Below are 14,343 nucleotides of genomic sequence, written 5' to 3'. Positions count from 1 at the left end.
GGATGAACTTTGCTTAGGAAGCTTCCTCTGGATCTAAGGCGTTCGGGTGCAGCAGCCTGGTTGAACATGGCGTGCTTCATATCTGTGGTCTGACGCTCACGCTCTTGCATGCTAGTCACTTGTCGTTGTACATCTGAAGGGGCTATAGCAGCTTAAGTGTAGAGACTCTCCGTTGGTGATGATCGCAGGCATCCAGTGATAAATCGACAGCGTGAGTTGAATTGTTCAATTGTTAGTCGAGAGTAAATTTTGAAAGAGTTCCTGGAACCTTAAACTGAATACTAGAATATTGTCACCTTATATAATTGGAGACTGATTTAAAAATACTAGTTTGCGTATGACGTCCTGTCAACCAGACCAAAAATTCCGTACTGGGCAGGTCAGCAACCAATCACGTCACACCTTTGCTCTGACGTCAAATATTAGCCTTTTTAATTCGGTCTTCAATTATAATATGAAAAAAGGAAATGTGTGAATAAAGAAGTCGTAATCGCTTTAATTCAATGTAGCACCTGGCCCTCCTGGAGTACCTGATATATCTGACATCAAAACCACATCTTTGTTAGTCACGTGGGAACCACCGGCAAATGACGGAGGAAGTCAGGTCAAAGGTTATATGCTGGAGAAAAGAGACCCCGCAATAGGAAGATGGCTCCTAGTCCAAGATGGCATCAAAGAGGCTTCAAAAGTCGTATCAGCACTGAAAGCGGATTCTACTTATGAGTATCGTGTATTTGCAAAGAATGATGTTGGAAGAGGACGACCAAGTGGTGTATCGAAGCAATGCAAAACAGGAAAACCTACTGGTAAGATCACTACGGACCACAATGGCCTCATCTCAATGGCATGGTTCAATAACCTCAATTAAACAATAATAGTGCAAAATTTGACCTCAAGTTTCAGAGTATGAGTTTTTGTACTCAAATTGTCAAAGGTCATTCAATGAATGTGCAAATGTATTGGGGTTAAAGAACTGTGCCTTGATAGATGAGCTTGTTGTGGATCCTAGTGGAAAATATTCTACATTACGTGGACAGTGCCTTCAAAATCAAAGCAGAAAGACCCGTGTAAAAAAACCAAAATCACTGGTCGTATATTCGTCATCCTAATCGTTCACCTGTTTTAACTAGTAAATCATGTCAATAGTACAATAAGGCTTGGTGCTATTGTGTTAGCAACTGCTTAAAACAGGTGACGATTAGGACAACGAATATATGATAAGTCATTTGGGTTATTTCATGAGTCTTTCTGATTTGATTTTGTTTAAAAGCACAGTCCTACGTAGATAGTATAATTATTTTGGAACCAGATTATTTTCATGCTATCTGCAAAAAAAGCATCCCTTGATCAATTAAAGGCTTTTAACACCAAAAACGTATTGACATGAGAAAGAAAGAACAGTTTACCAAGCCAAAGTATTACAATTAAACAAGACAACAAATAAACACAAATCCCAACCGGCACACAGCCCTACTTGAGAAAAAGCAAGGGAATGTGCCGGCATGGGATTCGAACCCACGACCGTGCTTCCGATCACTAGACGGACGCTCTATATATTAGGCTACCAGCTCCCATTGATATAATTGATGCCTAACTTAAGCTATTCCAGTTGAAATCCATGCACCCCTGTTGCCACATGAATCACCAGATGGGACATTCTACTGTTAAATGTATCAGTCCGAAAAGCTACAAACCCTGTCAGCTCACAGCTCAACCCTGCCCGAAAAAGTAGTGGGGTGACTGAACTACGTAGCGTATTAATTTCATCAGGGCTCAGGGCTGTCAACACTCACGCATTTGGGCACTTTCTCACGGTCTCACGCCAAGGTAATATAATCTCACGCCAAGGTAATATAATCTCATGCCAAGGATCGATGTAAGTAAATCTCACGCATCGTAAAAATAAAGAGAACAAACATTGTATTTTGTAGTCGGCAAACAAGAATTCCGTCCCGGTACGCCAGTGTTCGACAGTCTCACACGCGCTAAGCAATTCCAAAAAAGTTGACAGCCCTGCGGCCCTGTGGCCTTTACGTGTTTCATACTAATAGCCACAAACTTTATGTTTACGTACAGTTCCAGGATGTCCTGTTGACGTCAATGTATCAGATGTTGGCACGACTTCTCTGACGTTATCTTGGGAACCACCAGCATCGGATGGAGGCACTCCAATAATTGGTTATATAATCGAACACAAGGACACCAACAACGACCGTTGGATGCGATCACAAACTAATCTGATGTCAGAGACCACGTTTACGGTAAAAGGACTCAACTGGATGGACGATTATCACTTCCGGGTCACTGCTGAGAATATGGCGGGAAAAGGTCCGGCGAATGTTTTACCACAAGGTATGTAAGAGCGTGTCTATTCGATTGTTTGGATTCTCCTCCTCCATGGGCTAATGAACAAAATTCTAATTGCCAATCTGAACTAACTAAACGATTAGCATTTAGCGATGTTTCATTTGGCACGTGTGGCCGAGTGGATAAGGCGCCCGACTCATAATCCATAGGTTGCGAGTTCGAACCCCGCTCGTGCCAACGTGTTGTGTCCTTGGGCAAGGCACTTTATCCTCATTGCCTACTGGGGGATGGGGTTGGGTTGGATTGGATGTTTGTATAGTTGTTTGTTTCAATGTTGCAATATTGGCGCTGATTAAGCTGCTGCCTGCAAAATTGCATTGTGTCTGTTTTAGTTGTGTTTAATGTACAATTGTAGCAATTTGACCTGCGGGTCACCATAAGAGTTTGAAATATAACCTTCTTTTTTTCATTTATGCAAAAATTGTATTGTATTTTTCTTTTCAGAATATAGATGTGCCGTAGGTAAATGGGAACAAACACGGCAGTTTGGTGACCGAGGTAAAAATCAGTTGAAATCAGCAGATGGGATAACTATGTGTTGTAATGAGAGAGATGTAGCTGTGGCTGACTCGGACTCAGCATCCATTAAGGTATGTATGGCTTATTCCTGATTCCACTGAGAAAAATACAGTAGGCTACAGTAAGTTTCACTGCCTAAACTGAATTGAACATGTCCCACCAAATCGACCGTAATAAACTCTCATAGTAGGGATATCACAGTGGCTGCACAATAATTCTGCCACACTGTGCATGCAAGCATAACAGTGAATTGAAAAGCGCGGGCTTCAAAGTTGGTCAATTTTAGAAAACATCCATGTCGAAAAATGAATTTCCTCATATGCTTCATTTATCTCAACTGTTTGAATTTTTAATATATGGTGTGTGAAGCCTTTCCTGGGCTACAATCGAGTCCGACAAAATTAAATATTGCTTTGTTTAAGAGATACTGCCTGTTTTTTGGATTTTTGAAGATCGCTCATAAATCAGTAAATATAGGCCTATTGAAATAGTCTGACCTACCACCATTTAGCTGAAATACTAATCTTTTTTAGCATGTAAATTATTTCAGTCGACAACGAATGAAGCACTTGAGGAAAAATGCTTGAAACAAAACATTATCAAAAATATTTCGCAGGGAGTAGTAATTGCTGTAAGCCATTGTGTGTGCCCAAGGCCACGCTATTTTTGTATACGCGGTACAGCGTAATCGCGGTTGCTTTTACCGATTGTCCTCCCATGTTAATCCAGATAACAAAATGTTAATTTAAAGTCTCATTGCAACTGAATTTTTATTTTTACTTTTCGGATTTAGCTTTGAGTAATGGTGACACATACCATGTTTACAGTAAAAATAAAAATTCTATTCCAGACACCGTCAAAATGTCAAACTTTGTATTTTTTTGTATTATTTTTAAGTAATTAACTGCAGTTCATTTATTCAATCTTATAACAGGTTCATACATGACAAATTTATGATGAATGAATAGACGTTCATTAAATATTGAAAAAACAAAAAATTACTCATTTCTAATTTGCATAATAATATCATGAATACATAATTAGCTGTAATTACCTAATTTGCATAATTAATTACTTTTGTGTATTTTTTGTTATCAATTGAAACAACTTTGTATACATATGTGTGGGAAAAAACCTCACCTTTATATCATGTACGGTTTTCTATTGGCATCAATTTTGCATATTAATTAGCTGAACTTAGTCATTATTTCAGGTTTAATTTGTGTGCAGATTGGCTGAAATTGCTAAAATTGTATATTTGGTTAATTTATTATAATTATTCAGTGATATATTTTTTAATTTTGTTTTCTTTATTGAAGTCAGGAAAGATAGGCATTTAACATGTGATATTTAAATTAACGCTGCTTTTTCAAGCAAGCATCCAAATAAACCTTCAAAATCTCGAAATGTGCCAATTTTGTCATTACAGCCATTTGTGGCAGGATTTCATTCCATCTACGAGCATCTTTAAATTGACACTACATCACAATGCAATTCTGTTTTCGGATTTTTGATGCTTTAATAAAGCCCAATAATGTAGAATCATTATATAACGTGTTTCTGCTGCGCTTATATTTAAGGTGATATGCCTACTCATAGTGAGCTGACAACATTTGACTACAAATGTCCTCAGGGAAACCTCACTTCCTCTCATGGGAACTAAACAAGGTCATTTATATAACTCATTGACCCATCTATATAATACCTACTGCTTCTAGCTAAAATGAAAGATTTGCTGGTGATCAATGTTGGTGAGCCTTTACCATTTACTCATGGAGCAATCGGAAGACTTTCATTTTGTTGATATAGACGGTTTCAAGTAAACTTAAGACGGTTGCATTAAGGTATGCAGTGACCGGCATGTTCAAACGTGAAAATTTGGTTGGTACTCTTTCAAGTATCTTGTTCTACGAACTTATTGACCGCCCCTCGTATTATTATATAGTCTTATTATTATATTTTACCGTTATTAGGTGTACGACAAAAACGGAAAGTTCAAGATGGCCTTGGATACCAATCAGGATTTGGAAGCATGGCAAAGTTCACGACCTAGACAGGTTAAGGTCAACTTCACCGGAAATTACTTCATAACAGATTCAACTTCCCATGTGAGGGTTTTCGATGAAAATGGTACATATGAGCGCAAATTTGTCGCACTCTCGCCAGAAAAGATCCCATCTGATTCTCACAGAGGAACCAAACTATATGGACTTGCATTAGATAACAAAGGTCGTCTTTATGTTGGCGTTGCACCGTATGACAACATACCATACATAAGTAAACATGCCCAAGATGGCTCTCATCTCGGCAGCTTCAATGTTGACACGGAACCACACTATATCGCAGTGACCTTTCAAGATACAATTATCTTTAGTTCAGAGAATCCATCATGCACTGCGAAAATCGTAGACCAGACTGGTAACATCTTACACACCATTACTCCTACCGCTGGTGTAGTAGACTGGGTTCCCAAAGGAATCGTTTGCTGCAGAGACACCATATTCCTTTCCAACAATGCATTTCGTGGTATGTCTGGTATATATTGTTATTCACTTACAGGCGAGTATATTGGATCCATCACAGAAACACTACCATCGTCTAGCGACTTGGTGGTAACTGAAGATGGAAATGGAATTATGGTGACGAATGCTGATAAAGTTACAGTTTTCGAAAGGGCAATACGTGAAAAATAAATTTAAAAATTAAACAAATTCGGAATTATGCATTGTCGTGACCATATTTAGCATCAGCATGAAAAACACATTAAAATGAGTACAAACAAGGCTAGTATTGGTTCAGATGTTCTTAAAATAGCTCTTGATATTTTGAGATGACTTTTATGTTGAAGCCTATGGCCATCAACAATACACTACCATCGTTTGGTGACTACTGAAGATGGAAACGGAATTCTAGTGACGAATATGTTGACAAAGTTACAGTTTTCGAAAGGACAGTTTGTAAAAAGTAACTTCGGATATTTTCATTGGTTTTAAGATATTCATTACCGTACAAATTACGGAAAAACCTCACATGTAGGCCCTAAGTTGTAAAGGTCAAATGCAATAGGCCTAATTGTACATAAAGTGGATCCCAGTATAAAGTGGATCCCAGTACATAAACCTCATATGTGAGCTTATGTACAATTTTGGAAACAACAATTGTGCGTCAACGTGAGAAAATCAAACTTTCTGATACTTATCTCATATATAGTTGTAAACTGCATTTGTGGTTTCTGTAAATTAAAATGACCAATATCATTTTCTATGTAAATCCTCTTAATTTTGAACATTTTTTTTGTGTCTCGTGCAATATGTAATTTGAGTTTTTGACTTCTGAGGTTAAATTTACACGATTTTCTTCCTGGCCAGCGACGGCTTGTGACATACCCTAAGTAATGTACGTCCTAAATGACTATACAATGTTATGATGACTCATCTGGGACATGTACTACATCGCTGAGCGATAGCGATTGGTTTTTAGCCAATGAGGTGGAGCGCTTAGGAAAAACTTTGTTGTGTTAGGAAAAGCGAGCTACTTCATTGGTCAAATACCAATCGCTCGTCGCTTAGCTTAAAAGAACACTGTGAAATGAGAAATGTTTTGAAGGCAGAGGTAATGTAATGGGCTATTCCAGTTGAAATCCACACACCCCCTATAAAAGACATGACCTTAATCTTCCACACAGGGAGTGCGAATTTCAAATGGGGTTACCTGAATCGGTGACTCCGTTTGAAATCTACACCCCTGTGTGGCAGATTAAGGTAACCGTTATGTCAGAGGGTGTATGGATTTCAACTGGAATAGAGCAATGTATTGGAAAGGGTAGACTCTCTACAGACGCGCGCTAGCCGTTATATAATGATGAATTTCTTATGCGGTATAATTGAAGACCGAATTAAAAAGACTAGTTTGCGTCTGACATCCTGTCAACCAGACCAAAAATGCCGTACTGCGCAGGTCAGCAACCAATCACACCGCGCTGCCCTGACGTCAGACGCAAACTAGTCTTTTTAATTCGGTCTTCAACTATAGTGCTTGGTTTTGCTTCATAGAAGAACATTATTCCATATTCGCCACTAACAGTTAAAGTGTTAATCAGACCAAAGTAGCAATAATGCAATATAGATATGCAAAATTGAGGAACAAAAACACAATAAAAACATAAGAAAACGTTTATAACTTTGCAACCAAGAATGTCAAGGATGTGTGATGTTCAACGTCAGTAAGCATACACTTTTAAAAATATATAGTTTACTGTGAGTAAAAAGGTCATAACTCAACAAATAATTGAGTAAAAAAGTACTCAAATTGAGTAAATAATACCCAACATTGAGCTCATATTAATAAATAATACCCTCCAAATCAGCTCAATTATGTGAGTAAATTTAACTCATTTTGTTGAGTTGTGATCTTTTTTGAGTAAAATTAGCAGTGGGCTATATCGAAGCCAAAATAACTTTTTTGGTTATTTTTGTTTCTAAACAGTTTTTTCTTGTTCTATATAATCTATGTCAACATGAAATGACAAAATTTTTGGAAAGGTGTCCGAGAAAAAAGTGTGCAGCGCCCTCTTGTGTCACCATACCTTATCATTGTGGAGGGAGTGGGTTCGAGTACAAAATCCTTCAATGTAGTCCTTTTATAGCATGTTGCTCTGATTTTGGTGTCTAAATATATGTAAATGAGCTCAAAATACCTAATTTTGAAAGTTGCATGAAAATCGGACATTGCGTTTTCTTAAAAAATGACATTTTTGGGTCACAATTGAGACATTTCATTTCATTTTTTTTCATTTTTCATTTATTATTTTTCACTCATCAAATTACAAAAAGCTAGAATACATACAAAATCATAAAATAAGTGAGAGTGAAGGAATCACAGGAAAGGCCAAGGAGAGGCCTGAAAATCTGTGATCCCTTGATTGGTTAATTCATCATTTGACATGGCAGCAGACTGTCACTTCAATGAAGTAACAGTAAGCTGTCATATCTTGATATGAATTAACCTAAATACATTTTTAAAAAAATAACAGTTAACAATAGTAAATAAGAAAATGCACAACACAAATAAGTAATATAAAATATAAATATCCAATGTGGTCATATAAACCAGATACAATAGGAGTTAATAGTAACTTTGCATAAGATGTTTTTGAATACATGGCGGAATTGATTAATTGATGGTGAACTTTTAAGGCTGTTATCAACATTATTCCATAACTTAGTAGCTGCATATTTGATGGATTTTTCACAGAAAGCTCTTTTGATAAAAGGAAGCCTCAGACGATCTTTATTTCTGGTGTTTAAGTCATGGATTTTAGACTGTTTTACAAACAAATCATCAAAAACACTTGGTAAAAATCCATTTTCATGCTTGTACATAAATAAACCAAGTTCAAATGTATACATATCCCTGACACTTAAAGTATTATACCTAATCAGTAAGGGATTAGTGCTACTTCTATAATCACTTGCACTTATAATACGAAGTGCCATCTTTTGAATTTTAAAAAGATCATTTATGTATGATGAACATGCACATCCCCAAGCTAAAATACCATAGTTGATATACGGTAATATCAACGAACAATACAATGTATATAACGCCTCATGTGGGAGGAAGTTTTTTAATTTATTAATGATACCGACATTTCTTGAACATGTTTTTACAATATTATCAATATGTTCTCTCCAAGTGATATTCTGGTCAATTTGTAGACCTAGAAACTTAGTGCTTGGCACTCTTTCAAGCGGTGTTCTTGCTGTAGAGTGCCTGTCAGAATCAAGAAAGAGTAACAAGTTGTACTCGGGTTTTGTGTTCTTCTTGGTACCGAGTAACATATAATTAGTTTTTTTAGCATTGACAGATAATTTATTTACCTGGAACCATCTATTCACATTAATAAGCTCTTTGTTGAAAACCTCCTCCACAACATTAAACTGATTGTGAGAGTAAAATAAATTGGTGTCATCAGCAAATGAAATCACATCAAGTGAATCAGTAACTAAGTGAATATCGTTAACGTATATGATGAAAAGCAGTGGACCCAGTATTGAACCCTGTGGCACACCGCAAGTAAGATTTTGCTGTTGAGATGAAACACCATTATAATAAACATATTGCTTTCTATTACTCAAATAATCCTCAAACCATTTGTGTGTAATACCTCTAAAACCATAGTGATAGAGTTTATCAAGCAATATTGTATGGTCTATAGTATCAAATGCTTTTGATAAATCTAAAAAGACACCTGCTGTAAAATTGTCATTGTCAACAGCTTCAGTAATTTTGTTAACCAAGTCAATCACTGCCATATATGTGCTGTGGTTTTTTCTAAAACCATACTGACGTTTGTATAAAATGCGATGATGATCTAAATATGACATGCACCTGTTAAAGACAAGTCGTTCCAGAATCTTTGAGAAAATTGGTAAAACAGATACTGGTCGATAATTCGAAAACAAGTCATTATCATCCTTCTTATATAGTGGAATTACCTTCGCTACTTTAAAACTGTCAGGTATTTTCAGTCACCTACCTGGACAACCGATTCTTTAGAAATGCTTAGTCGCGCTAAAAGTCGATCGATACATGTTAAAATCAGCACAATTCAGAGATACACCTTTTGCTATGAAATTAATTTTCTCGGTCAAATATAAAGCAATATTTTTTTTCTTTATTAATGTCAGTTAAAAACTTGGTGCTTGGATATACATTTTTTTTACAAATCCTGGTGTTAAAATTAAGCATCAAATTGTATCTTTTAGTGTGATATTTTTGATTTTTATAGGCCTTGAGTTCGCCTGCGAGCTTTTTACGGAATTGATTTTTAGCGTCTCAAACTAATATAGTTTGCTAAAGAAAGATATTTCCCACCTCTGTAAAGCACATCGTGTGGGTCTATATATTATAGTTTTGTCAGAATTTCCGTTTTTATTTTACCCTTTTTCCCTTCATGCTCTGAAAATGTCAAACTCGGTGCTTTTATCTCGTGCGCAACCAGCAGAAATAGTCGATATTTTCATTGTTGTCATCCAGGGCAATTTTCCATTGAAAAGCAAAGATCATGAAGATTGCCTCGACTAGCGATTTGGTAGCCCAAATCCCCAATTGGTAAATGAGGTGAATTTTAAAATTTGCTCCCGTGATAGCCTGCAATTTCAATTTATATGCATTCCATGATTATGAAAACCATTTTGTCTGTCTGTGTGTTTGTTTACCTAGGTTAGTCCGTATTAAGAGACGCACGCTTGAGGTTCATGAAATCCACGGTCCAAACCTAGAAAAATTAGCGTGTTATTATAGGGGATTTTAATCTTCTGTCCCTCCTATCTCCATGTGAATTTTGTATGACCTACCCCCCCATCGCGGGTTGCCATTTTCATTACACCCTTCAGACTTGTGTTCGGGTTTCTGTAGAGATTCATCAGTGTTCGGGTTTGTTTTTAATTTGACATGTAGGCCTATATATAGGCCTAACCATATTTGTCATAATTAAGCGCTATACCTAAATGTATAGCCATGCTATATATTATTATGTAATATCATGTACATGTAGGCCTATAGGGTGGGGTGGGTGCAGAGGTGTGTAAGGTGGGTAGTGGGGTGTATGTAGGGAAACTTTGGTGTGGTAATCAACACACTTTAACCATGACTTTCAATGCAAGGCTTATTGTTGCCACAAATGTGTTTTTTTTTTTCCTTACGGTTATTTAATATGTTTTTATAATCTTCCATGTTTAACCTGGTATTGTTTTGGCTGCTTCATTAGGGCCTATGACTTTCGGTGGGTTTCCAAAAGCAGTTTCAAACAAACACAAACAAAAGGCACCATACCCAGTCACCTTCATGACAATTGAAACACTACGTCAAGTATTAACATCCAAGTTATTCTGTTTTTAGGCAAGCAATTTTAAATATTAGTTGAACAGGTTTTTGTTTAAAAACAAAACCTGTTTAAGTTAACAATGAAAATGAATGGTTCTTACAAGGCACAATCTCTGATGAGGAACTCAAAGCGCGTAAAGCACGAAATTTACAAACAAACATAAAAACAATCAATTTATAAAGATGTTTAAAAACAAAACCTGTTTAAGTTAACAATGATAATGAACGGTTCTTATAAGCCACAATCTCTGATGGTTCTTATAAAGACAATCTATTTCTGGCGTTTAAATAACGAAAGTCTGGGGCGTTACGCCGGGGCGTTACGAAGGTTATTTCTTTGGAAGTGTGTTCCAAACAGTTTGCTTGATCATAAAACATACAGCGTAATATAATGTTTTGTAAAAGAAAGTTTTGTTTAAAATATTGCCCAATTGCATGTAAGCGTTCGGGCAAAGTTGTTTTGAGGAGAAGCAAATTTCAACACATTGGTCCGAATCACTCACGTGATGATGAAATATCCTCATCGTGCTATAAACATGATCAGTATAGGAGCGCTATTAGGCCTGGGAATTTCGTTGCTATATTGAAGTTCTGGCAACACTGTATCATGCCGGTATTCCTATTAAACCCAGGGATATCGATCCACAATGCTAGTATTATTAGCCTTATATTTCACGCGTTGATTTTGAAAAAATTTCAGCCGGTGAAAAAATGGTGAAATCAAAACGTAAATTCTGACAAAACTATGATATATCGCTCACGGTGATGTGCGTTAGAAAGTTGGGAAAAATCCTTCATTAGCGTACTATATTACTTTGAAAAGCTAAAAGGTTGATCCAAGAAAAGGCTCGCAGGCAGAGTTTAAGCCTATCAAAATCGAAAATCTTACACGAAATGACTGAATTTCACGCCTAAGTTTAACACTAGGATTTGAAAAAAAAAAGTATCAAGCACTACAATTTGACCTGACATTTACTGAAAAATGAAAATGATTGCATTTCATTTGGCCGAGAAAATTAATTTTACATTGAAAAGGTGTAACTCAAAATTTAGCTCGTTTCAACACCAAATTCGATCGTTTGTATTGCCACATTAAATGACTGAGTGAGCCTTGCTAAACAAAAGAATCGGTTGTCCAGGCTGCTAACTGTTTTACCAGTACAAATAGACTCGTTAAAAATTATCTGAAGTGGTTTTACTATCACTGGAGCAACTTTTTTTATTATAAATGAACCGAGTCCATCATGCCCTGGACTTTTGTTAGAGTCCAATCCATTGATAATTTTAGGATTTCGTGCTCAGTGATAGGTGTAAAAACATACTGTTGTCATGACTGATTTTACTCATTGACAGATAATGCGAGTAATCAATACCTGGAATACATTCAATTGATGAAGCCAATTTTGGACCTATGTTAACAAAGTAATCATTAAAGCCATTTGCAATGTCATTTGGATCTGTGTATACTTTATTAGGCTGCGTTCACATAGAAGTATACTATTCGGGTATACGGTGCACGTTTTACAGGTGCACGCGTATATAGTTCAATCGAGCAAGGCAATTTCATAGTACCGGGTCACATAAGGCTACGATCGCATAGAAGTATACTATTCGGGTATACGATGCACGTTTTGCAGGTGCACGCGTATAGATTAAATCGAGCAAGGTAATTTCATAGTACCGGGTCACATAAGAGCTATTCGAAAAGGCCGTATACCTGCGTAAAGTATAGTATAGTGGGATTCGCGCGTGTTCGATTTTAGTGCAGCGTATACCGTCCAAATTTTAAAAGCCTAAACCATATGTGGGCAAATTCATTTTTTTAATAGATGCACTATCTAATTCTGCACATTATGACACCTCATTGAATGCAATGTGACCTCAAGAAGTAAAGTTACAAGCATTTGATAAGACGAAGAAAATGGGTAAACTGACATATTCGTTATTCGCTATATGAAATACGCTCATTCGATCAGGCTGAGTTCACATAGTATACTCCTATATGAACTCAGCCTGATCGAATGAGCGTATTTCGTATAGCGAATACCGTATACCGTATACTTCTATGTGAACACAGCCTTATTATCATGAAATTTGGTGGTGAAGTTTGAACTTTTATTTTTATTCAGTATATTTTTAAGTATTTTCCAGGTGTTCCTCATATTGTTTCTGTATTTATTTAGTTTATTTGTGAAGTAACTTTTTTGGCTTTCCTGAGGAGTGAATTTAATTTATTTCTGTATATTTTATACCGATCTTGCTTGGCAGTCGTACGATGTTTCAGAAAAGATTTATACAATTTATTTTTATGGTTAATTGATTTTAAGAGTCCTTTTGTTATCCATGGAGAATGTGGTTCTTGATTTTTTTACGATTAATTTTTTTATTTGGTACGCATTCATCATACAAGTCATTGAATTTAAATATGAAATTAGTATACATTGTATCCACCTCGTCAGTTAGTACGGCATTCCAATTAACTAATGAAAGTCTTTTTAATAACAAATTTATATTATCATCCGTAACTTGTCTTTTATATACATTTTGAGTTTTATTAGGCGTAGCATTATTTCCATCTATTATTATATTAGTATTAGTAAAAATGGGGAAATGATCACTGATATCAACTACAAAGATTCCAGATTGGTGATTGGCCCAACAATTATTCGTAATAATATTGTCAATAATAGTTGCCGATGTTCTGGTAATACGAGTCGGTTTATCTATTGTTGGGTAAAAACCATAAGAATAGATCATACTCAAGTAATCACTAATATGTTTATTGCTCTTTTCTTTAAGCAAATCAATATTGTAATCACCCAAGAGATAGTTGATTTTGTTCTCAGCTGAGCTGAGTTTGTTTAGAACATAATCAAAATCAGAGTTAAAAAGCTCAATACTATTTCCTGATGTTGGTGGTCTATAGATTACTCCCACAATGATGTTCTTACTCTTTTCATCGTCGATTTCAACGAAGAATGATTCAAATGATGGTGAATGAATTTCATTTAAATCAGATCTGATCTTATATTTGATATCGTTACTCACATACATACCTACACCACCCTTGCGCATACCTTCTCTGTTTTTATAAACAAATTGATAACCAGGAAGCTTATAGTATTCAGGTGGGGTACATTTAAAGTATGTTTCAGTCACAGCAATTATTGAAAAACGATGTTTGCATACTTGCAGGAGAGATTTCAATTCATCAAAATTTTTGTTCATGCTATTGATGTTCAACTGGAACATAGATATACCATTGTTAATCAAGTTGTTATTTACATTTGTGTTAAAGCTGTCAGATGTAAAGTACTTACAAACATAATCTATATCACAACTAGCCGCATTAAAATCATCATCTTGTCGAAGTGGATTAAAGCAGAGGTGATCAAAGCTATTAGTGATATCAATATCTATTTGATCATGTTCAACAATTGAATCAAAGCCTTGAATAGCATTATTGAAGTCATCATCATTATTGAAGTGGTTGAATGGGAAACTAGTTCGAATGATACATGCCCTACAATTCCAGTAATTTGAAGCTAGGTCTTGTCTATCACTTCTAAT

At 36.0% G+C, this 14,343-nt stretch overlaps 1 protein-coding gene across 1 annotated transcript in view; it reads left to right on the top strand.

Annotated features, from left to right (window-relative positions):
• The window catches only part of LOC140146407 (myomesin-1-like), a 41,331-nt gene extending 34,206 nt beyond the window's left edge, over positions 1–7,125 (top strand). The window contains exons 3-6 of the mRNA XM_072168247.1: positions 510–806; positions 2,077–2,352; positions 2,812–2,957; positions 4,860–7,125. Of these exons, the coding sequence (XP_072024348.1) occupies positions 510–806; positions 2,077–2,352; positions 2,812–2,957; positions 4,860–5,579 (1,439 nt within the window). The 3' untranslated portion in view covers positions 5,580–7,125. The remainder of the gene's footprint in view (positions 1–509; positions 807–2,076; positions 2,353–2,811; positions 2,958–4,859) is intronic.
• The last annotated feature ends 7,218 nt before the right edge of the window (positions 7,126–14,343 follow it).

This window comes from Amphiura filiformis, chromosome 2 (genome assembly GCF_039555335.1).
Source record: "Amphiura filiformis chromosome 2, Afil_fr2py, whole genome shotgun sequence".
NCBI classification, from domain to species: Eukaryota; Metazoa; Echinodermata; class Ophiuroidea; order Amphilepidida; family Amphiuridae; genus Amphiura; species Amphiura filiformis.
The sequence above is the reverse complement of the archived record's forward strand: the minus strand, read 5'-3'. Positions and strand labels throughout refer to the sequence as shown.